This window comes from Perca fluviatilis, chromosome 15 (genome assembly GCF_010015445.1).
Source record: "Perca fluviatilis chromosome 15, GENO_Pfluv_1.0, whole genome shotgun sequence".
Lineage (NCBI taxonomy): Eukaryota > Metazoa > Chordata > Actinopteri > Perciformes > Percidae > Perca > Perca fluviatilis.
Window position 1 is genome coordinate 32,356,042 of NC_053126.1, and position 23,712 is coordinate 32,379,753.

Genomic DNA, 23,712 nt, shown 5'->3' on the forward strand with positions numbered 1-23,712 from the left:
CACAGGTTTTCAATGACGACTATGCTGCAGCCGTCCAAGAAGCTCTTACTACTTTTGTCCTCGGCATCTTTGTTGTCAGCAAAGCCAGGGATGGTCTCCCCAAGCAAGCTGGAATAGCCGTTGAGGGAGCAGAAATCCTTTTTGGTATCCCAGATGTGGCACATGCTTGCACCTATCTGATGGGCCTTATCTATGCCGTGGAACTAAGGTACCCTAATAAACTGAAATACACATTTGAGGTCTTTCAGAAGATCTTCCTAGAGTTGGAGGATGCGAACAAAAAAATGTCCTCCAAAGTCCATGATCTCAAGGTCTGTTTGCATGCTTAAAAGCTATACAGATGGTGTTGAAGGTGTAGGATTTGAGTAAGCTCACTCTTATCAAGTTTTACAGAGTTTTACACAGTTCTTCTGAGGTTCTCCCAATGCACTCTCTCAGGTTACACTGCTCGTTTTTTTTCTATGATGTTGGGAAAAAAATTATTTGATAGAGTTTAATGTGCTGGCGCATGCTTTATTATGTTATAGTGGTGCTCATAAGTTTATGAACTCATGCTTAAGTTGACTAAAAGAGGAATAAAAAATTATATTTTGGAAATTGATCTTAATGCCTTAATTTAAAAAAATGAGGGGAAATTCAACCTTTAAGGACACCAATTTTCTTTGAATGAATAATGTGTCTTAATTTAATTAAATAAATGTTGTTCCTTAAAATACAGGGGGTATAAGTAAGTACACCCCTATGTTAAATTCCCATATAGGCAGGCAGATTTTTATTTTTAAAGGCCAGTTATTTCATGGATCCAGGAAACTATGCATCCTGATAAAGTTCCCTTGGCCTCTGGAATTAAAATAGCCCAATGCAAATGCAATAAATCTCAATGCAAATCAAACCAGCTATTAGGCTAACTGAAATAAAACCATGCCAATCTCTAGGTATAGTGAAGGGTAGCTTCAAAGTCAACTTTAGCATGGGTTCATAAACTTATGAGCACAACTATATATGTATTGTGAATTGTATCTGTTCTTTGCACTTTAAATGGCACACATAATTCAGCTCCAGCTCGAGTAAAGCATTTAAAGTAACCTGAACTCTATTTTTCAAGAAGTTTTTCATGTACTGCCACAAGAGGCAGAGAAACCATGTAGAACTGGACATTTCTTCACTACAGTTTAAAATTTTGAAAGCTGCTGGATTTTGGTGTTTTTGAATGTTTGGGTCATCTGAATGTAGCTGTGGATTTGAATGTAGCCTTGTAAAAGCTAGGATTTCATGTTGTTATGGTGTTCTAACATCTAAGAAAGACTGTTAGTGGGGTTCTGATAGCATGTCCTGTGCTGATGGCACTGATTCATTCAGTGTTCATGACTCTGTGGAATGGGGTTCTGATTTTATTGTCAAATAAATTAATTTATTTGAGCTAAACGACTTCCAAGCCTTCTTTTGGGTTAAGATGCATAATTATACCTGAGATTGTTTGGCTCATGTGGGTGTTGTTCATAGTATACAGTGTTGGGACTGCAACCAATGATTTAATCTGTCAATTTTCTTGATAAATCGATTTGTAGTTCAAATGTGGTCCATACAATGTAAGACAATGGTTAAAAATCTATTACTCTCTCCCAAAGCCGAATACGCAACCTAAAATGTCTTGTTTTGTCCTGATCAGCAGTTCACAATTTAAAACATTCACATCAGAGAATCTGGGAGTTTTCTTCTTGAAAATGTATCCTAATTGTTGATGATTAATTTAACTGTCAGCAACTAATTGATCAATCAACTAATCGTTGCAGCTCCTGTCTTTTTATCAGTATGGTCAACACTTGGCTCCATGGCAGCATATCTTGACATGTGCTAAGAGGACACATACTTAACTTTTTAAGTAGACCAAGCATGATACAAAATATTGTGCCTGATCTACTTGAAAAAGGTAAGGCAACTTTTTGCATCAGATTATTATGTAGATAAAGCAAGGCTAGTCTTTGTATAGGCTACTTAATTTCTTGAATATAAGAAATTTGTTTTTTGAGTGAAAGTCACTTAATTTAGTAAGTAAAGTCAACTTAATGTATTAAGTAAAGTCTACTTAACTTTGCAAGTTCAGTCATTTGCAAAACTAAGTTGACTTTACTTGAAAAAGCAAGTTGACATTACTTGATAGATTAATGTTGACTTTACTTCCAAAACTCATTTCTTATACACAAGAAATTAAGTAGCCTATACAAAGACTAGCCTTGCTTTATTAACATAATAATCTGATGCAAAAAGTTGCCTTACCTTTTTTAAGTAGATCAGGCTCTATATTTTTATCAGTGTAGTTCTCTGTGCTCAAAACATACAATTACTCGCTAAGGAATAAGCCACATATATAACGCCATATTCCTTTACAACAGCCACACACGTATGAATGCACAAATCCCTATACTAAAGTATGTTGTTTAATAATAAAGAAATGAAGCATAGTTATCATATAACAGAATAACTTGAGTTGAGACTTTCTTCAGCAGAAGAATGAGAGCGTTGTGATGTTCTCATGCACCACAAAACCTCCTAAGCTGTATTCAGACTCAAGGTGTAGTACATTTTTAAGGAAAGTGCAAGTGTATATAATGCAAAGACGTGTTGACACAAATAGTAGCAAATTTGCCCTGGTGGGCACAAACTGAGGCAAAGCCATGTCCTCAAGAGTTAAAAATGTTTCCACTTCAGTGGAAAATTGGTGATTGTCCTGAGGCTTTATGACTCCACTTTATATACATACGAAGACAAGAGGAAAAGGAACAGGTCTGGAGAGACATTACATAGTGAACTAGAGACCCTGGTAGGCTATGAGATACGTCAAAAGCTGAGCTGTCACACAGACACAGCACAGGCATATACTGTACATTGTTGCTGTGTACCTTGCTAACAAGCTACAGCAAACTGTAAGTAGGATAAACCGGAAAATAAACAGCGTGCAAAAAAACAGTCCAATGGTCACATTCACATTGTGTTTTTCATGCCTTTATATTTATTGTCAGATATAGTGGTGCGAAAAATGGCAGGGGTTGAAAGTTACAAATGTAAATTTTTTTGTAAGTGAGGGGAAATTTATCTGGAGCTCTGCAGTGATTTGCTATTGTACTCGTATGATGTAGTTGTTGGAGCGGTAGGTTTTCTGATGAGTTTTACTATTGTAGTTTCTGGGATCCCTCTTTTGTGTATCTCATGCCTCGAAGATTTCAGGTACAAATAGAAACAAAGTGCGACTTGGCATAAAGTCACATAAATTGTTGTTGAACGTCGTAGATTTCTTATTAACATAATTACTAGCATACTTGCTAGCTTGTGAGCGTTGACAGCAATGTGAAAAGAATGTGTATGCATATTTTTGTCTTTGTGTACTACACCCTGACACGTGACGTATTCTGTCCTTTAGGTTGTTGAATGTTGTTGAATTTATACTTGATTAATAATGGGGAAATCTGGCCTATGCATTTGACACATCCTTACTGTTTAGGAGAAGCAGCTGCCACGGTGCAGTGCTTGAAGGCCACTTTGAGTTCTGAGGCCAGTGACTTGCAAGAGCATAGTACTGTAGAATAGAATAATAAAATTGACAGTATTTTGATCATTTAAACTGAAGCAACACACAAATATAACTCTCCCTCGCTCTCCTTTGCTAGTACCCTATTTATCCCATGTTCAGTGTGTGTGTGTGTGTGTGTGTGTGTGTGTAGAGCCTAAAGGCAGCTGCAGTAGCAGTGTTGGAGAGAGGTCAAAGCATATAACTCCCACTCTTACAGCCCACAGGCCCGGCCTCTCTCTCTCTTTTTTTTTTTTTTTTTTTTTTTTTTTTTTTTTTTTTTTTTTTTTTTTTTCTCTCTCTCTCTCTCTCACACACGCACACTCACACACATTCAGCCTACACACATTCAGCCCACACTGCTTGTGTCTACCCTCTATCTATTGACCTCTTCCTCTATATCTCCCTCTCAGTTCTATTGACTTTTTATTGCAGGAGCACACACACAAGCCAGCCAAGAGCAAATCAGGGCAGGACCATATGTCTTCATCACATGTTTTTTTTCATTTATTAATGGACTAACGGTCCACTTTACCCACAACCCCCTGCGGTCATACACAAAACGCAGTGGACTGTCTCATTCCCATAGTGTGTGCAGTGTTGGCCTTCATGTTGACTGCATAGCTATAGTGATAATGCAACCATCAGTGTTATCTCTGATTTTTTAGGGTTAGGTTATGAGACAGCAGAGGTGAGGTTATGAGACAGCACGGAATGTGTAATAAAATACACTATCCAGTTGCATTAGAGGAAATGTTTAAGCTTGGACCATATCTCAGCCTCTGCTGTTTTGTTTTTGACATTTAAAAAATAAATCTGTCTTTTGAGTCCCCCAATTTTACGGAAGTGCAAAACTAAATTACTAGAGTACCCTTTTAAGAATTACTGCTCTCCCTAGTTACTTAATTTGTGGTGTTGAATTTAAGTTATAGTTAGGGGATGTCAAAGGTCAAATAGACACTTACTGTGCCTCTGCGCACATGTGGAAGCATCATTGTGGTCAGTGAGCAATTTGTACTATGGATATTTCAGGACAAGTAATAAGTTCAAGAGTCAATTTTTTTAGTGACTCCTGTGTTGCTATGTTATTAATTGTCAGTCCAGAATGTTATTGTTACACCACAATAAAAAGACATCTAAAATGTGAAGTTTTTCAGCTTTATGTGACTTAAGTGAAATTGCTAAACTTAAAGTAAATAATATGGCCTAATTTGATCCTACAGTGTTGTTACTCTGCGCTTGCTTTTTGATCATTATTACAAATGATAATGCAAAATGATCATCTTAAATAGAAGATATAATGTCTCTCGCATCACATAAATTATGAACAGGTAAGTAAGTAGTCTTGAAGAGGGTTCTTTTGTTTTCTGTCTCAGTTTTAACCGTCTCATTTGGACTCAGTCTTGTCTTGGACTCAAACCTCTTTGGACTCGGTCTTGACTCTGTCTCGACTAGTCCTGGTCTTGGACTTGTCTTGGACTCGACAAAGGTGGTCTTGAGTACAGCACTGGAGCCCTGACAAGTTTATCTTTACAATAAAATGTCCCACTCACCACGTATCCTGGTCACAATTCATTACCCAAATTTAAGGGATCCTAAATGAACAATGATTAATTATGTTTTTACGTAAAAACTCTACAGAACTCTTTATTTTCCGTATGTATTTTAGTCAGGTCTTAAGTACACACTGTACACACATACAAACTTAAAGCATGCACTCCAACCCGCTTCATCTCCCTCTACCTTCTTCAACAAACAGTTCTGCTGTTACAGCCAAGTCCATGTAAAACAAAGCTCTCTGCTTCTCTTGGCCCTATTGGACTTAATCCAGCTGCTGTACCGGAGAATGATTGAGCAGACCACCCACCTCCAGCTAGTTTTAGTTTTTCAGATGAAGAGAAAAGTGTAGTGAGGAGAAATGACAGGTAAGGAAAATGTGTTTCAGTAAGCCTGTTTAAAAGTCATGCAGATAGATCCGGGGAATAAGAGAGATAGCCAAAGCCAGTTGTTTTTTACAGAAAAGATGAGGTATTCAATATCAATTTCAGTTATTGCATCATTCAAAAAATGCAGCAGCTCGCAGTGCCTGTATTTTTTCTTTAAAAATTAGACAATGTTTGCCAATACACGAACATCTTAACATTTTGTGCACATGAAGGACCCTTAAATTGAGGTCCAGTCAACTGGGCATTTTATATTTGATCAACCATCTAGTATGCTTAATGAGGTACATTGATAAAATAAACTAATGTTAAAATTAATATTAACATGTTACCACTAGCTATTGCTAACAGTTCTACTAGCTACTGTTCTGAAAGGGCCTAAAGCGAAGACCCAAACGCGACCCCAACTCTACCTGACTGAACCTGATGTGTATTGCCAAATTTGAGACCCAAACTCAGCACAAAACTCAAAGCTACTGTAGATCTTTTGCCCACTTTTAATGCAATTTACGTAGCGTCAGAGTCAGTCAAAAACAACCAAACCTGAACCCAGCCAGATCCTACAGTTTTATGCAACAAAATGGCTCAAATTACACTAGACAAATTACGTGGACTGTCACTTTTTTAAAAACGTTTTAACTAATTAGAACTAATGTGTAAATTAAATTATTTTAATTGTAAGCTATGTTGAAGAATTGATGTTGTTTTTTTATTTGTCTCGCTTGTTTGACAAGCTAATGTCACTGTAAGGCAAAGAGCCTCACCTTTATCCACAATGTTGTGAACCAAAAACACAATCCACACTGTATTTCTCTGATGACTTAGTGTTTACTTATTAGTGTTCATTAGCATTAGCAAAGGAACAACAACAGCCTGATTTGATGATAGGGCAACAAGGCGTGCAATGGGTATGATGGGCAGGTTATTTTGTGAACGCCGCCTTCTTAAGTCCAAGGTACGTGCTTAGACACAGTATATCTTAAACAGATATAGGTTGAATATGTAATTTTTTCCACATTGATATGGTAGTTTGACAGTGACAGCCCTAGTTGGGACTATTGACTGTAAAAAAGATGGACGATCCACTTCCTCCCACTGTACAAAAGTGAAGCCAAACATGAGCGTCGCCATCAGCCAGAGTCTGTGCAGTAGTTATCAGGCGGTGAAGCCCCAATATCGAAGTCTTGCCCATACACCCGCCCGACCAATTGCAAGTCAATCACAGCTGTCAATCATGAAGTTTCACCTTGTTTTTACAGCATCAAATAACTAAGAAACCATCTTTGGGGAAAATGTATAATATTTTATTTTTGATTGGCCCAAGTCCCATCTGCTAACATTGAGGGGACAAGTCACCAAGGGGCGATCAATATGTTTTGGCTTCACTTAAAGTATATGCATCAACCCCTGGTTGGGACCAGCTGTATGGCGTCAGGTTAATGATATATCTCACAAGAGCGATACAACGTGTTCACAAACAAATTATATAATTTCACACACACAGATATTACTCTTCGCGCACCAATTCAACAACCGAGAGTTGTACAAGTAGCTGCGAGCATGAAACAGAACATAAGGAGAAGGAAAGAATGGCACCTGCGTGTAAAAACTTAGCAGTACGCACACAGAGCAGCCACAATTGGTGCACGGAAAAGTAATATCTGCGTGTGAACTTGTGAGCATGTTTTATCGCGCTCGCGAGATATGACATAAACCGAATGCCATACAGCTGGATATAGGTTGGATAGCAGAAATTTACAGGCTAACATAAATGCTAATGAGAGTCACAAATAATTTCAAGTTAAAAATGACTAAACAATTTTTCATTTTTCATTTTTTAAACAGGAAAAGATTAAAGACAATCGGGCCTGACTCAGTATAAAACTGATTTTCAGCAGGTTCCTGCTCTGCAGAACATAAACACCACATACACAACAGAAACTCCTCGACAAAACAGTAACAAACAACCAGACCAGAAGAATGAGCAACAGGGCAAAGCCATAAAGCTGACTCAATGGTCACAGGTATACCTCTCCATTAGATAGCGAGCAAATGTTAATTTAAATAGTCTTATTGATGTTAAAGTTTTAATGTGCTGTGGAATGTCATTCCAGGCTTTAGTGAGCACATAGAAAAAAGATCTCTGTCCATAACAGTTTCTAAAAGCCGGTAAAGGCAAAAGTCTATTTGTAGCAGATCTCGTAATGCGCTCGGGCCTTGAACTGGGTTTTGGAACCAACGTAGACAGAGCAGCTGCAGTGTGACCATTGAAAATGTAATAATACAATTTTATCCCATGGCTTAATTTATAATTCTGAAATGTCAAGGCATTACACAGATATAATGCAATACAGTGGTGAGTCCATCCAGGAAGCCTGACATGGAGCTTATAGGCTTTGTTATAGAGTCTTATTACTGGTTAAACAATGCATTCCATCAATTCCAAATATGTCTAATTTGCATGTATTGTGTTTATTCAACATACATTATAAATTCTAAACTAAACTATTCTAAATTAAAACTAGAATTACCGCCTCGTGGTTGTATTACATCCATGTCTGTCCAGACTCATATAATATATAAAAGCTTAATAAAAATCTGTTTTTCATCTGGCCAAGAGGGCAAAACAAACATAAACAAAACAGACAAAACAGCCACACACTACAAATGAGTGAGCACAATATCCAATTAAAATGTGATTAAAAAAAAGAAAACAGTTATAACGCATAGCTTTAAATATAAGGTAAAAAAATCTGTGTAAGACAAAAGGATTTTGAATTAGCAAAATCTACAGTTAGTTAGATAACAATGTAATGTAAGTCAGGCATCAGTGAAATGGATCAGGTATTAAACAGTCAGTTGTAAGTCAGACACAGTTCTCAGTTCTGCCACAAAAAAGGACCTAAGAGCTGCTCAATGAGCTAAGGACCTCCTACATGGCTGCCATTGAGGACACGGGTGAGGTAACACCAGCTGAATTGTGGAACAGTTTTACCTCATCTACTCTGGATCAACAGAACAGTACAGTACATTTCCAGGATAATTGCCTGACATTCGGCACATGGCACATGCTTCGGGAAACAACAACAAACTTTGAGCTACCAAGCTCAAAATTATAGAGTGTGGTCTAGACCTACTCTATTTGTAAAGTGTCTCGAGATAACTCTTGTTATGATTTGATACTATAAATAAAATTGAATTGAATTGAATTGAAATTGAATTGAATTGAATTGAATTGAAAATGGCCAAAGAAAATTTGGATTGTGCAACAAGGCAGGCCTGCTTGGTTCTTTCGGTAAATGATTGTAAAATATTACAAAGAATATGTTTACGGCATTTACTCTCTAACTGGGAAGTTTTGGAACTGATTGGTGGGATTGCTGTGGACAAAGTACACACGGCAATACACTGGTAAGAGCAAATTACTTTTAACCATGTATCCAGCTAATTGAAATAGCTCACGTTACTGTATTGTTTGAACAGTAAACTTCATATAATATTGTATGTCTCGTTTTCTTTTGCAGGGTGCAAATGTACCACCAAAACAAGTTCCTTTCTGAGAATATTTCGCAGAGTCACCGTCACCGCATCCGGAGCATAGCGCCACCCAAGTTGATTGTGATTGGTTTAAAGAAATGCAAAAAAACAGAGCGTTTTTTTTTCTCCTATCCCAGAATGCATCTGAGGTGTAGCCAGACCTTACTCCACAGCGCTGTGGCAACAATGCAAGACGAGATCATCCAACACACAGACAAACGTTTGTGTACGCTGTGCAAGATAGAGTGAGAACTGGCTTGGTCAGCTGAATCAGTCTTTTGTAGCTGTTAGAGAATGTCTGAAAAGCAAGTGACTAACAGACAGCCCATCAATCAACCTGTCTGTGTGTGTGTGTGTGTGTGTGTGTGTGTGTGTGTGTGTGTGTGTGTGTGTGTGTGTGTGTGTGTGTGTGTGTGTGTGTGTGTGTGTGTGTGTGAACACTAGTGTGTCCTGTACACAAATGCATGAGCAGTATGGTTAGGAGGTCACTGCACAAAGTCATCTATCTGTCTTCCAACTAATCACACTGATGGGGACAGAGAGGAGGCAGAGCAGGTCACTGATGGAACGACAGGAGGCACAAAACAGAAGAGGATCATGAAAGCGTATTTGTGTTCTGCTGACCAGTGTGTCCAAGCTAATGCTTGCTTAATTAGGCTAAAGTTTAATTAAAATCATATGTGATTCAGACTAGTACTGGGCAAGATGTTTAATTGCATATTTAGTTTATAAATACTACACTATGTCTACGTCATTGCCCAAGTGTGTAATATAACAGTCCTTATGTTTACAACAGATGTGTTTCCATACTTGGATGCACACAATTCCTAGTAACAGGGATTATTTAAAGAATTTAAAAATAACAATTCTGGTTTATATAATATTTCAGCCTTATTCTAAAATGAAATAATCCTCACCCAGACAATTTTAATTCAATTATAAACCCCTGGACTTTAAAAACACTTAATGCTGTTCAAGATATTTGATAGAAGAATGCCATTTTATTTTATCATTCAACTGACTGAATATTTTGTCATCCAGATGGTTAGAAAAGATTTGAGGATTCTGCAAATATGTCAAACACTGGCAAATGGCAACATCGCTGGTTAATTATCTTTTACAGAAATAGATGACCACCTCAATCCCAAATACATGCTAATAGGCCTACATGAGAGGCACAAACTGGCTACTGAAATACATGCCATCTCTAATCCTACAGCATGCATGTGTATGAAAGGGAGGTTACATCTGAGCTGCCCTGACCTCTCATTCCAAGTTAAATTACGTAAAAATCCAATCATTTCCACATTGCATAGATGTGTTCCAGAAAACCGACAACACTGAACGCAACGTGTGCTTCCATGCTCTATAATAGCTTCGTTATAGCCTCGATACTGAATACAAACGTTCCCACCCAGTCTGTATGTTATAGCCAGGACCGCAAATATCCTAAAGACCCTGAAGCCATGGTATATTGCACCTTCTAATCTTCCTAGTATATTCCCCAAGTGCATTGACTGAAGATAATTTTCTTCAACATTATCGAGCTTGGTGATGTTTCCTCTTTCGCATTCTCTCTGTAATGTTCATGTAGCCTCGGTGATGATATCTATCTGGTATCCTTCTAATATTCATTACAGCGTCACTGCTGAGCCTCCCCCCGACAGCATCCACCGCTGCGCAACCAAAACATCCGACCCGCTTGTAAAAACTAACCCGTGTTTTTACCGGTAAACGAGGCTTTCCGTAAATAGAGCCATACATACAAGGTACGTGCAGTTATCAGCGGTAGGCACAACAGATTGGGAAGTTGGGAGAAGGACAAATACGACGGTGGAGCCGGTTTACTTACATCTCTGTAGAAAAGCCATGAAGATGACGGTGCTGATGCATGGTGCTGAGGAGGGTCGACATGACTCGAGTCTGACATCAGCTGTGTGTGTGTGTGTGTGTGTGTGTGTGTGTGTGTGTGTGTGTGTGTTCCTCCCCCTTCTGACCGGCAACGAGAAGGGGAGGTTCAGAGAATAACTTACAACAGAGGAAAAGCAGCAACATTACGTTTACATTTTTTTCTGAACCTTCATTAAAAGGATATTCTATATTCATATTTACAGGGGAATATATATATATTTTTAAATTATAGTCAACATGCACTATTGGTAGGTTAGTTAATCTGTTGGCGTATACTGTATATTGCAAAGAAAAATGTATTTACATATAAAGAGGAAAATGTCTGATAGGAACACAAATCATCTGTTTTGCTCCGAGGCTGAGTGACATCTACATCAATATCCTTTCCTGAAATGATTTTATGGATCACTTTCTATTATTTATCTTAGCCAGTCTGAAAGAGACAACCCAGCCTTAAGTATATAATTCCACAATTTACCTCATGGCTTTAGTTATTTGGGACCTCTCCATCTCCTTAATTGGCCAAATTAATATCAAGATAAATATTATTTTCTTTATCTTCCAGGCTTTTCCTTTGCCTACCTGTCTCACCTGCCTACCTGTTTTTACATTTACATGTTGTAGCCTACTGCTATAGGCCTACCCAGGCAATAAAATGGTTGACAAGGGTGGCAACAACAACAACAACAACATCTGTGTGTTCAATCAGCTGATTGATGGGCAAAAGCAGGGCCACGTTAAGCCCCGAACTTAAATGGGGGATGCTTTGAACACCCTGTTGTGGTCGCAAAGAACCATGAGCCTGGAGGGATAGCACAGGGCTTGTGCACTTTTCTATCCACGATGACGTCATGAGGCGGCCGGCGAGGTAGGAGGAGGTAAAGACTCGTGAGGTCCTTTCAATCTATGGTGAGGTTACAGCTTATTTGGACCAAGGCACAAATAAACAAATAAAAAGAGCAGGAAACAAAACACCCTGTTTGTGTGCGTGCCATGTGCGTGTTATTTAGATTACTGTGTGTGTGTGTGTGTGTGTGTGTGTGTGTGTGTGTGATCTACAATTTATTGGGTTATTGTTTGGCCAGCTGCAGCATGTATGACAAGGGGGTGTGCTTCCTGTATGGATTGTTTATTGTTTTGGTCAAATATTTATTTGATATGGCTTTATGTCTCTGTCTGACGGTCTTGATGCCGGTTATGGTGTGTATGTAGTGGTTGCTGATGTAGGTCTGTGAGCCAGTTTTAGTGCTTTGTTTTATATTATCTGTAGTCGTTGAAAGTCGTTGTCCCGGGGACGAAGTATTCAAAGAGGGGTCTGATGTATGATCATGATGACTGTAGTGGGTGAAGCACCATGTTTTCCACAGAGGGCTTTGAGGTGGTTCAGTCTGTTGTTTGCTCTTTGTTCCAGGTTATTGATGTGTTTTGTCCAGGTCATGTTGTTTTGAAATGTTACACTGAGAATGCTTCTTTGTTGATATTGGTTTTCTGGTTTAGTGACAGGTTGGTGTTATGCTGCAGATGTGGATTCTTGGTGAAGAGGACGCATTGAGTCTTGGCAGGGTTGAGTTTGATTCTCCACGCTTGACCAGGTTTCTATTTCTCTGATGCATGTATGAAGCTTCTTGGCTGCTAGGTGTGGGTGTTTGGAGCTGGACCAGTAGCAGAGGTCGTCTGCAAACTGTGAGACTTTGGCTATAGGGGCTGGGGGGTAGTAGATATCTGAGATGTATATGAGAAATAGAAGTGGGCTCAGAACTGCACCCTGTGGAACTCCTGCTTGTGGGGTGGAAGGTGAAGGAAGGTTTCTGTGGATGTTTTCTGATAGTCGGAGAATCTTGTCTGTGGTGAATCTCCCCTTCCTGAAACCAGCTTGGTGGTATCGTAGGAGACCCATTATTCAATGTGATTGGTGAGACGTGAGGTGAGTATTCTTTCAATCAGTTTTCCTACTTGGCTGAGATTTGGCAACTTTCCATGGTGAGAGGAAATGTCCAGTGGTGAGGCAAGTGGCGAAGAGCTGTCTGAGGTGCTGAAAGTAGGTGGCTGGTGCATGTTTTATGAGTGTGGTGTCGACATTATCTTCTTCTAGTGCTTCGTTTTTTTATCTTCATTAGGTGCAGTTCTATTTCCTGGATGGTGACTGGTTCTGTGAGGGGTTGGTGCTCTGTAGTGGGGTTGTCGGTCTTTTTGTAAGTTGTAGTGTTGTGTTTTACTTTTTCTTTGTCAACCAGGGTTTTCCATTCGTCGTAAAATGTAGACAAATGTTTTCCAGGTGAGTACGGAAGATGGTAGCCTTTTCTTTATTGCTGTTAATTATTGTGCCTGAGGATTTGAGAGCTGGTGTGTTGTTGGTTGCTGGGTCTCCATTGAGGTTCTTTATTTTTTTAACTTTCCAATCCATCGTTTTATGAGAGCATAACCTATTTGTACTACTTGTAGACGTTTGGTATCATTTCGGGCATTATTAGTGGGGTAACTTACAAGATACAAACGTGGGTCCATTAGCCCCTGCGCTAAGCTATTCAGCTGATAACGCTACTCTAGCCAACTCTCCCAATGTTCGACCCAGGTGAAAAAAGCTTCTGGGAGGGTGTTTGGCTCGAGGTCATGGTGCAAAGGACCCTAGGGTGAATTACTCCGAACCATCACTTTAACATAGAGTAACTCCGTGACCCAAATACATGAGCAAGAAAACCTGGTAAGTCCGTATTGAAACGGCACTGGCGGGAACAACTAAACAGCAATGCTACACGAACAATAGGCTAATCCGTTAGCTCAAGCTACTGTAGAGGAAACAGGAATAGCAGTGATTAGCTTGGTAAACAACTATAACCATTCCGCTGCAATAATGAGCTGCTACACCTTGGCCCTCATTTATGAAAAGTGCGTACGACCTAAACAGGAGTGGGACGGGCGTACGCCGATTCCTACGCAAAGCTCGGCATTTATCAATTTGAACGTGAGCGAGGATCAGCTTATAAATATCTGTATTGTTTCATGTGGTGGAAACTAGCCTGTAACAGCAAGAAAAAGTACACAGAAAGAAGTGAGACAGGACGACGTGTTGTTCTTTCTCCATTCAACTGGATTATGAACTCATGTAGGGCCCTCACAAAGTGTACCTGATGCTGTGGAAAGCTACTACTGCCACCTACTGGTGCAATATGGATTAGCATGTCCTTATTTTTCTCATTACTTTTAAATTACCAACCTAAATTAAGGTACCCAAAAAATATGAAAATCCATCTTCAAAGCAAAACAATAAACTCTTAAAAAAAACAAATATATCTTTGTATCACAAAACCTTTTTTGTGAGTATCACAGTGGCTTGTAGCTGGAGGGAGAATGTAGTGAGAACAGGTAGGTGGTTGCTGGAGAAGTGGTTGGTGGTGGAATACTTGTGGAGTTTAGAAGCAAGGTCAGGGGAACATATACTGAGGTCCAGGATGTCTCTATTGCCAGTTTATGGAGCTTATGGGGCGGCTGTGGGTCAGTGGTAGAGCGGTCGCCTGCCAATAGGAAGGTTGGTGGTTTGATCCCTGGCCCTGCAGTCCCATGTTGAAGTGTCCCTGGGCAAGACACTGAGTGTAAATTTGCGTGATTGTTAATCTGATGAGCAGGTGGCACCTTGTATGGCAGCCTTGGCCACAGTGAATGGTTCCTGTACTATGTAAAAGCGCTTTGAGTAGTCGTTATATAAATAACAGTCCATTTACAGTCCAATCCATATGTAGGTGGATGAATTTGTGTTGATGATTGATAAGTGGGTGTCAGTGATAATCTGTAGTACTCTGCTGCTTGTTTTTGTTTTATTACAGATTTCAAGATGTTTGGCGTTGAAATCTCCCATGATGATTGTGTGGCTGGTGGATACAGCTTGAAACAGGTTTGCAGAGGATTTTATTCCAGGGGGACAGTAGATGCTGACTGTGATGGAGTGATGGAAGTGGGTTTTCATTTTTATTGCAACATATTTGTTTCCAGTGATGTGATGTGAGACCGAAATCCATTTCACTGTACTCAATTTTTCTTCTTAATAGATGGAAACTCCTCCATGTCCTGTCTGTTGCTCTTTTCTGATGATGTTGTATCTGAGAATATTGATCCGTGATTTGTTTGTTTGTGTTTCATTTATGGAAGCTACAGAGATGTTCTTGTCATTTAGCAGTTGAATCAGTACTTCTTTGTTTCTTCTTATTCCTCAGATATTTATGTGTAAAAAGGTGCAGAGCGCGTTGGTGAAGATTAAAGGGAAAAAGAAGGCCAATGTTGTGTTCTTGGTGTGAATGGTTCATGAACTGTAGTGTGTGTGTGTGTGTGTGTGTGTGTGTGTGTGTGTGTGTGTGTGTGTGTGTGTGTGTGTGTGTGTGTGTGTGTGTGTGTGTGTGTGTGTGTGTGTGTGTGCGTGCGTGTGTGTTTTCTGATGCTTTTAATGACTTTTAAAAATGTTGTGTCGTCCATGGCCAGTTTTCTGAGGTCGTCTCGCAGGTGGACAAGATGGGTGCTGTCGCTGGAGTCCTGGGTCAAGGTGTTTTTCAGACTGACACATCAGGAGAAAATTAACATTGTTTGAGACCTGTTTCTGGCTCAGGACCAAACTCTCACGAGATCTTGCAACACAGAGAAGCTAATGTTTGTCAATGCCCTAACAAAACTAATCTCCATGATGCAAAATATGTCTGCTGAAAGTGCAGTGTATGTTAACCTAGATATCCCTTCAGCCTTTGAAAGTAAAAACCTGCCTCTTAATGATAGATCTCTTAAAAGCCATTGATTCAATTTTCTTTTTGTTTTTTCAATAATATGATTAAAATGAATTGAACATCTCTGGGGGTTTTTTTTTTTTTTCCCTCTAACAGTTGACATTTATTTAGATTCAAACAAAGACGAGAGGCCCTAGAAAACAATTCTATAATACTAATAGTTGGAGGAACTTGTGAGCTATCCTTCAAAAACAATGTTGTATCATCAGCCAGCTGACTGATAATAATAGTTCTGTCAGCAATAGTGATACCCTCTAGATTGCTTGATTTAAGATAAGTACATAGAAGTTGGGCTGCAAGTAAGAAAAGATACAGTGATATAGGGCAACCTTAAGGGATGCCCCGTTGTACATCAAATCTAGGAGACGATCCATGTTTAAGCTTAATAGAACCATTAGCATTGTTGTAAAGTTCTGATGGCAAAATAATTCACCAAATCCAAATCTCCTAAGTGAATGAACAAGAAAATTGTGCTCCACAGTGTCAAAAGCTTTAAAGAAGTCAAGGAAAAAAGTTTTCTGAAATTAAATGTGAGTAATCAAGTATATCTAAAACCAACCTAATATTGCCTGTTAGGCATGAACCCTGATTGTGCTTCGTCAATAATTGATGCAAGTACTATTTTTACTTTGAGGAATCTAAAATATAAGACATGTTTTCAGTTATTTCACACTTTTTTGTTAAGTACATAATTCCATATGTGTTCATTCATAGTTTTGATGCCTTCTGTGAAAATCTACAATGTAAATACTCATGAAAATAAAAAGGAAACGCATTGAATGAGAAGGTGTGTCCAAACTTTTGGCCTGTACTGTAGCTTTATGATCACTTAGAGGACATGGAAAAACATTTACTGAAATATTCTGTTCATTAATACTGTTAGAGACCAACCAAGTGAACATCACTGTATCTGGGAACTTCACACTCCATACATCCATTAAATCACATTTTTCCATAAAACGCTTCAAATAAGTGTTTCTAATATTAGTGCAGGCATGTGGCCATCTGTCTACTAGAGGATTCATACATAAAAATCCCTTCCCATTACTACGTGTGAATTCGAAAACTTAAGTAACCAGTGTTGAAGTCTGATTTCTATATCAACAAAAAAAAAAATTGTATGTTCTCTGCACTGGTATTATACCCGTACACATTCAGAATAATGAAAAATATCTAATTGCAATCAATAACCTGACAAATAAAATGCCCTTTTGGATCAGTGTCTGTATGTAAAACATCACTATTAAACCTATGTTTGAAAGTCAAAACACCTGCTGAGCTTCCACTGCAGTGAGAAAACCACAAATCATTCCCCCATTGGCTTCTCCAAAAATTCATATCATCTGTAACTGAGTGGGATTTGAAAAAAACACAAATCTGAGTTCTGCTGTTTACCAAATAAAAATAATGCTTTATGTTTTGTAACATTTCTTAAACCCCTGGCGTTTAACAAAACTATAGACAATGAATGCTTTTTAAGAAAGAAAGTTAACTTTTGAGATATGAGAATTTGTATCAGAATTTGACACAGAATTTGACACACTGAGCAAACTGCACATACAGTATAGTAGGCCTAGGCCTACTATACTGTACGTGCTGTACTGTATAACCCTATGAAAACAGTAACAACAAATGGTAAAAATCAATATAACCAAACTTATAAAGCCTGTTCTTTTTTTCAACAACAAAATTACTCATGAAGTAGATAAACTCAGTCATCGAACTAAGTGGTCATATTTTCCATCAGAGGTAGAACCGAAGTTTAACAGGCCTCGACCAACCGGCTGCAGACAGGAAATTCAAAGTCAAGTTAACTCTTGTCCATCAACGAAAGCCCTTGCTACGACGTAATAAGCAGACTTTTCCTCACTCTGTGCTTTCTTTATTATTGGCCAAAATGTCATCCTGGCCTCCTTGACAGGTAGTGACAGATCTTCAGCCAATCGTAGCTTGTTGTCATGCAAGAAGGGGTAATTTTTTGCAGCCTTCAGAAGGGCATCTATGTAAGACCACATTGCAAACCGAATGGTGATGGCTCTCGGCCTGGTGCTGGACTGTTTGGTGTTGGGTTAATTTGGTTTCCCGAGGCAATGTGCAATGTCGATGGCCTCAGCAGGTTTAAGCTTTGCGTCTGGGAGGATGACACAGCTCCACAACTTTCTCCTTCACGTTTTCGTTCTGGCTCTCGCAAATGCCGTAGAGCTTCAAATTCCACCTTCTGGAGTAAGATTCCAGATCAGAAACACGTGTTAAGAGTTTGGTCACTTTGAGTTCTTCCTCTTTGAGACGAGAATCTACATTTGTCACTTTCGTCTGCGTATCTTTGTTTTCACCGCACACAAAGTCCACCGTTTTCTTCAACCCCTCTATTTTCAACAAGTTTCCATCTATTTTTTTTGTTGAATTTTCGTTAACCAGCTTTTCAATAGAGTCAGCTTGTTCATTTATGAGTTCAGAGAGGGCAGATACGACAAAGTTATCTTGTGAGAGTTCACTTTCTCCTCCATAAAGGGCCTTTTTTGCAGCAGGGGATTTGCACAGGGTAACAGGCAACGGAGGAAATTCTTCACGGCTGCTACTGTTGACATGGTGCTAGCATAGTCATGGCATGAGGCTATCAAGACGTTACTTGGCGGAGCTTCAGAACTGTTCTTTCCGCTATTGAGCATTATTTTCCTATCACAGCCCGGCATTACAGGTCGTCACAAAACCAAGTTCAGTTAAGTTGTAGACGTACTGTTTTTCTACGTTTTTCACATATTTCTTGCAGGAGCGCACCGAAAAGACACCTTAAACGGTTGCCATTTTGGAACCCTCACCCCCAATGACAGCTTTTTCTAAGATGGCTATTGACGCTCCACAGAAGGAACGCTTGCTGGATGTCGGGGGCTGTCCCGGGGTGAAAACTAAACAGAAAAGGGTGGGGATAGTTTCATGTGTAGGCAGCAACCTGAAGAAAACAAACCCAGCAACACGGTGCAGGGCATGGAGAAATATATTAGTTTAGATGGAACGAGATCGGCAAATTAATTTAGCAGACAATTAGCATGGATTCAACAGGACAATATTCATAACCTGGATTCATTCTTTTGAAAAACCCTTGCGTCATCATTTTGTCATTTTTTTCTTCTTTTTTTCAATAGCATGAGCACTAAGATCATGAATAATGCTCTGGTGCTTATGATTTCAGTAAAATGAACTGATTGATTGAATTGCTATTTTTTTTTTTTGAACTTTTTATTTATGTTTTTCACAGAACAAAACAGAAGGAACCTTATCTGAGACAGTGATAAAGTAACACTTACAATAATGTCATACAGAGAAAAATAATAATAAATAAAAATATTCTGTGTATATATATATTGCTGCACCTAATATGAATGTTCACATCTCAACAAACATTATACAATAATATACAGCCATATAATGATATAAAATATATAATGTATAAAAAAAAAATTATTTATAGATTTAAATATTCTTTAACAATGTGCCATCTCTGATTAAAAAGGTCAGATTTCAATTGTAATGATGCAGTCATTTTTTCCATCATATAAATCTGTTTTAGTCTCTGTTTCCATTCAGTCACAGTTGGTGATTTCACAGACTTCCAATTAGCAGTAATGTTTTTTTTGGCAATTTGTAGTAATACACGTAAAATATATCTTTGGTCAGCATTGAAAACATCAACTGATATAACACCCAGCAAGAAAAAACGTACATTTGAGGGAACTTCTCTTTTTACAATTTTCTCCATCTCTTCTTTAATATTTTTCCAATACGCAAGGATTACTGGACAGTCCCAAAATATGTGTGTATGGTCACCTATTTTACCACATTGTCTCCAACATAAAGCAGCAGAGGGGTCTTTTACAAAATTTGAAATAACCAGAGGAGTATGAAAGTATCGTATTTTAATTTTCCAGTCAAATTCCTTCCACTGTTGACTATTAATTCCCTTAGGGCACCTATAACAGAGTTTATCCCATAACACATCCTCTATTACTATATTAGCTTCTATTTCCCACTTTTCCTTAATATTGTAAGTGTTTCCAACCATGTCTGTTAACAATCTTTTATAAAGATGAGAAACATGTTTACCGATAGGGAGGCGTTTTTCTGAAATTGTGATAAAATATTGTTCTATGCCATTTGGGATTTTGCCAATTCTTTCTTTTTCCTTATGGTTTGTAATGTAGTGCTTAATTTGCAAATATCTATAAAAATCACTTGAGGGAAGATCGAATTGTTACTGAAGTTGTGTGAAAGACTTTAAGTGTGTTTCTTCAAAGAGCTGATAAAAATAAAGAGGCCTTTAACTGCCCATCTCCTAAAACCATGGTCACACATTGAAGGTGGAAAATCTACATTACCCACTATGGGCATAGCTCGAGAAATTGTTACAGCATCCTTAAGCATTTTCTTTACTTCTGCCCATACCCTTATTGTATGTTTTATCCATTCATTTTCAATCTTCATTTTATTGACATGTTTTAGATCCATAAAGGGTAGGGCAGACAGTTGTGCACCCTTAACTTCCCCTTGCTCTATTTGGGTCCACTTTGCTTCCTCATCTCCACTAATCCAAGTCACAATTGCTGCTAGTTGAGCTGCCCAATAATACAATTTTATTCAGATGAAGTGTTTTAAGTTTTTTAAGTCTTTTGTGTTGCCATATAAATTGAGAAATTAATTTGTTTAACATATTAAAAGTGGAAATTGGGACTCTTATGGGAATACTGGAATAAAAATAGGAAACCTGGGAGCAGGTTCATCCTTCCCCGTCAACTCTGCCAGAGACAAAGGAAGAACTTTCCAACAAACTAGATCACTCCTTATTTGATTAATTAGCTTATTATAGTTTGCCTCAAAAAGTCTTGTAGTTTCAGGTGTGATAATAATCCCCAAGTATCTAAATCCTTGTTTAGACCAGTGAAATGACACCATCTCGTTTAGTTGTTTAGGCCATATTCCTGATATCATCATTGCCTCTGATTTATTTTGATTAATTTTGTATCCAGAAATGTCATTTATTTAAAAATCATTTAGGCATTGCATTAGTCGAGGTATTGAGGTAAGGTGATGTTTTATAAAGAGCAGGATATCGTCAGTGAAAAGGGAAATTTTATGAACTCTCCCCCCACCATCCTCAACCCCCTCAATCTGGACATCCTGTCATATTGCCTCCACTAGAGGCTCGATACTGAGAGCAAAGACAATGGGTGAGAGAGAATCACCCTGTCTTACGCCTCTCTCTATATCAAAAAAGTCAGAGCAATGACCGTTAACTCTTATTTTTGATTTGGGATTCTTGTACAACAGCCGAAACCAAAAGGTGCATTTTTCACTGAAGCCCATCTCGATTAATGTTTGTTCTAAAAATTGCCAATCTAACCAATCGAATGCTTTCTCAGCATCTAAGCTGAGAAGCATTGACGTTTGAGTACCCTTTGCCATGAGTGACTGCAGGAATTGCAGAAAATTTTACCAATCAATTGATGTACAGCATGTCCATATTGACAAAAGATTTCAACTTTTGTGTTTAAATGCTCATTATGTAACATGTCAGAACTCACGTGAGGGCCATGTTAACAGGTTCCTGTTCTAATACATTTGTATTTTTATTTTACAGATTCAATTCCACTTTACAAATAATTTTTTTTAGGTTTTATTTTATGAAAAGATAGCCTGCATGTCTTTGAATTGTGAGAGGAAACCAGAGCACCTAGAGAATACTCACACAGACACAGGGAGAACATGCAAAATCCACACAGAAAGGCCTTCCTCCTGTTAGGTGACAGTGATCACCACTGCACAACCATGTCACTCTGCTAAATAAATAGAAATGATGACTACATTCCATATTCATGATTTATATCTATAAATACATAACCGTTGTTTCCCACAGGTTGAGAGTTTACTTGTGGTGGTGGGTGGCGCAGGATGTGACCGTGCAGTGCGTGATGGCTGGGTTCAGTAATAAACTAGTTAAACGAATGTGAAAACACTGACTACATAACATTATCAGATAGTTTAGAAAAAAATAACTATTTACATACTAAACAAATTAGACTAAAAGATGATAGAGACGGCTCGCCTAGGTACCTCACCTGGTAGAGCGTGCGTCCATTTATAGAGGTTTACTTCTCGACGCAGCGGCCGCGGTTTCAACTCCGACCTGCGGCCCTTTGCTGCATGTCATTCCCCCTCTCTCTACCCTTTCATGTCTTCAGCTGTCCTATGGAAAAAAAAGGCCTAAAATGCCCAAAAAATTATCTTAAATAAAAAAAGATGATACAGATGAAAATATTGCGACACTATGCTGCATCTGACACAATTTCAGGGTAGTTATTAGGGCTGCACGATATGAAGAAATATATATAAATGTAAGCAATATGCCTTAACGTTGCTGAATATCACGATGATGATATTACTTGCGATACATAAACCAATATTAAAATGTACTCAGTTCTGCCTTTCTGCTGCTTTCAATAAACAAATGACAAAAAAGTGTAGTTTTGCCACATGTTAACGGTTCAGCAGAAATAACCGTAATACTATAGGCTACTATGATCCACACGTTTTTAAAAATCTCAACACTGTTTCCGCTTAACTCCTGTTAAATCATATAGAACTAGGGCTATCTAAAGTAAATTCTCGTTCATTTTGTTTGTCAGCGTTATCCGTGTTCTGTACTATACATATCCTGTTGCACTCATTAAGATCTCATCTGAGCAGATTTCAACTCTGATTTGTAGTTTAAAACTTATACAGCCAATTTAATAAAATTAAGGGTTTTATTCAGGCTCGAGTACATTAATACAGTAAATGGATACAGGCACAGGCAACTGAAGGCTCGGTTAGCAACTATTAGCTCAGATTATCGGTTAGCTCCAGTCAGCTCTGGTTAGCTCCGTTATAAAGATATTGAGTGGATTAGAGTGCCGCGGACAGAGGTAACAACCAGACTCTGATAAATGAGCTTTCACAGCAGTGTTTCTGCGGTTTTATTAGTACATTTAATTCCATGGCAAGACCACCAGCAGCATGATACTACTAATGATAGCCTCTGAGCCTGAAGTGCAAGTTGACGCTGTCATGAACAGGGGCCTTGAACATAATATATAAATAATTCTGGGCCCTATGGATGAGCACTCTCTGAGGGCCCACTTCCTCTCTTGATCCATGTCTCTCAAGCATTTTTTTTTTAAATGTTTACAAATAAGTGAGCTAAAACTGCACACAGGAATCTGGTGGTGATCAGGGTTGTCACTAATTGATTGAACTGTTATATATATATATATATATACACTGCATATTTAAATAAGTAGTAATAATCTGTGATTTGTGCTTAAGTCTGCATAGTTTAAAATGTCCCACATCCCTCTTTTCTCAACATACTATATGCTACAATTACTTTACTATGAGGTTTGCTTGGAGTGTCAAGCTTAATAGAACAATATTTCCTTCATGTTTATTAAAGCATGTATCATTCCTAAGGTCCCCTACATTAACAAAAATTCTTACAATAATGCATAATAAAAGAAAAACTGAACAAGACTTCAATAGAGTCAAGAATCACAGCAAATTCTGTGCAATTGGCAATTTTGACCAATCATCGCAACTTTACTGCAAATTTGACCAATAACCGGAGTATCCCGCGACTTCAACCAATCACAGCAGTTCCACGTGCCAGACTTTGCGTCAGTATGTGACTCTGAGAGCCACTGACCAAGCGGGAGTGAGAACAGGTTGACGTAACACAGCCAAATTCATTTCCTTGTTTCTGATATCAAGACAAGACATGTGTGACTGGAACATCTCACATTTACCAACAAAACGTAGAGCAAAAGACCATGCAAAACATTTCAGACCGTCCTGCCAACCTGTATACATTTTAACATCAATGTATGCTGTACGTTTTTTCACTCTAAGTCACGAAAGCTGCGGCTGTTTCAATCCTGTTGGCTCTCTGCAGCGGGCGGGGCTG

At 38.5% G+C, this 23,712-nt stretch overlaps 1 protein-coding gene across 4 annotated transcripts in view; it reads right to left on the reverse strand.

The window, feature by feature from the left end:
- LOC120574991 (TANK-binding kinase 1-binding protein 1-like) overlaps window positions 1–23,712 on the reverse strand; it is a 71,510-nt gene that overhangs the window by 40,716 nt on the left and 7,082 nt on the right. For 3 of the 4 annotated variants that reach the window (XM_039825546.1, XM_039825545.1, XM_039825547.1), the window contains exon 1: window positions 10,898–10,997. The exons of the other annotated variant lie outside the window; for it this stretch is intronic. In XM_039825546.1, coding sequence (XP_039681480.1) covers window positions 10,898–10,959 — 62 coding nt within the window. In that variant the 5' untranslated portion in view covers window positions 10,960–10,997. Of the gene's footprint in view, window positions 1–10,897; window positions 10,998–23,712 lie in introns of those variants that run through there. 4 annotated transcript variants of the gene reach the window in all.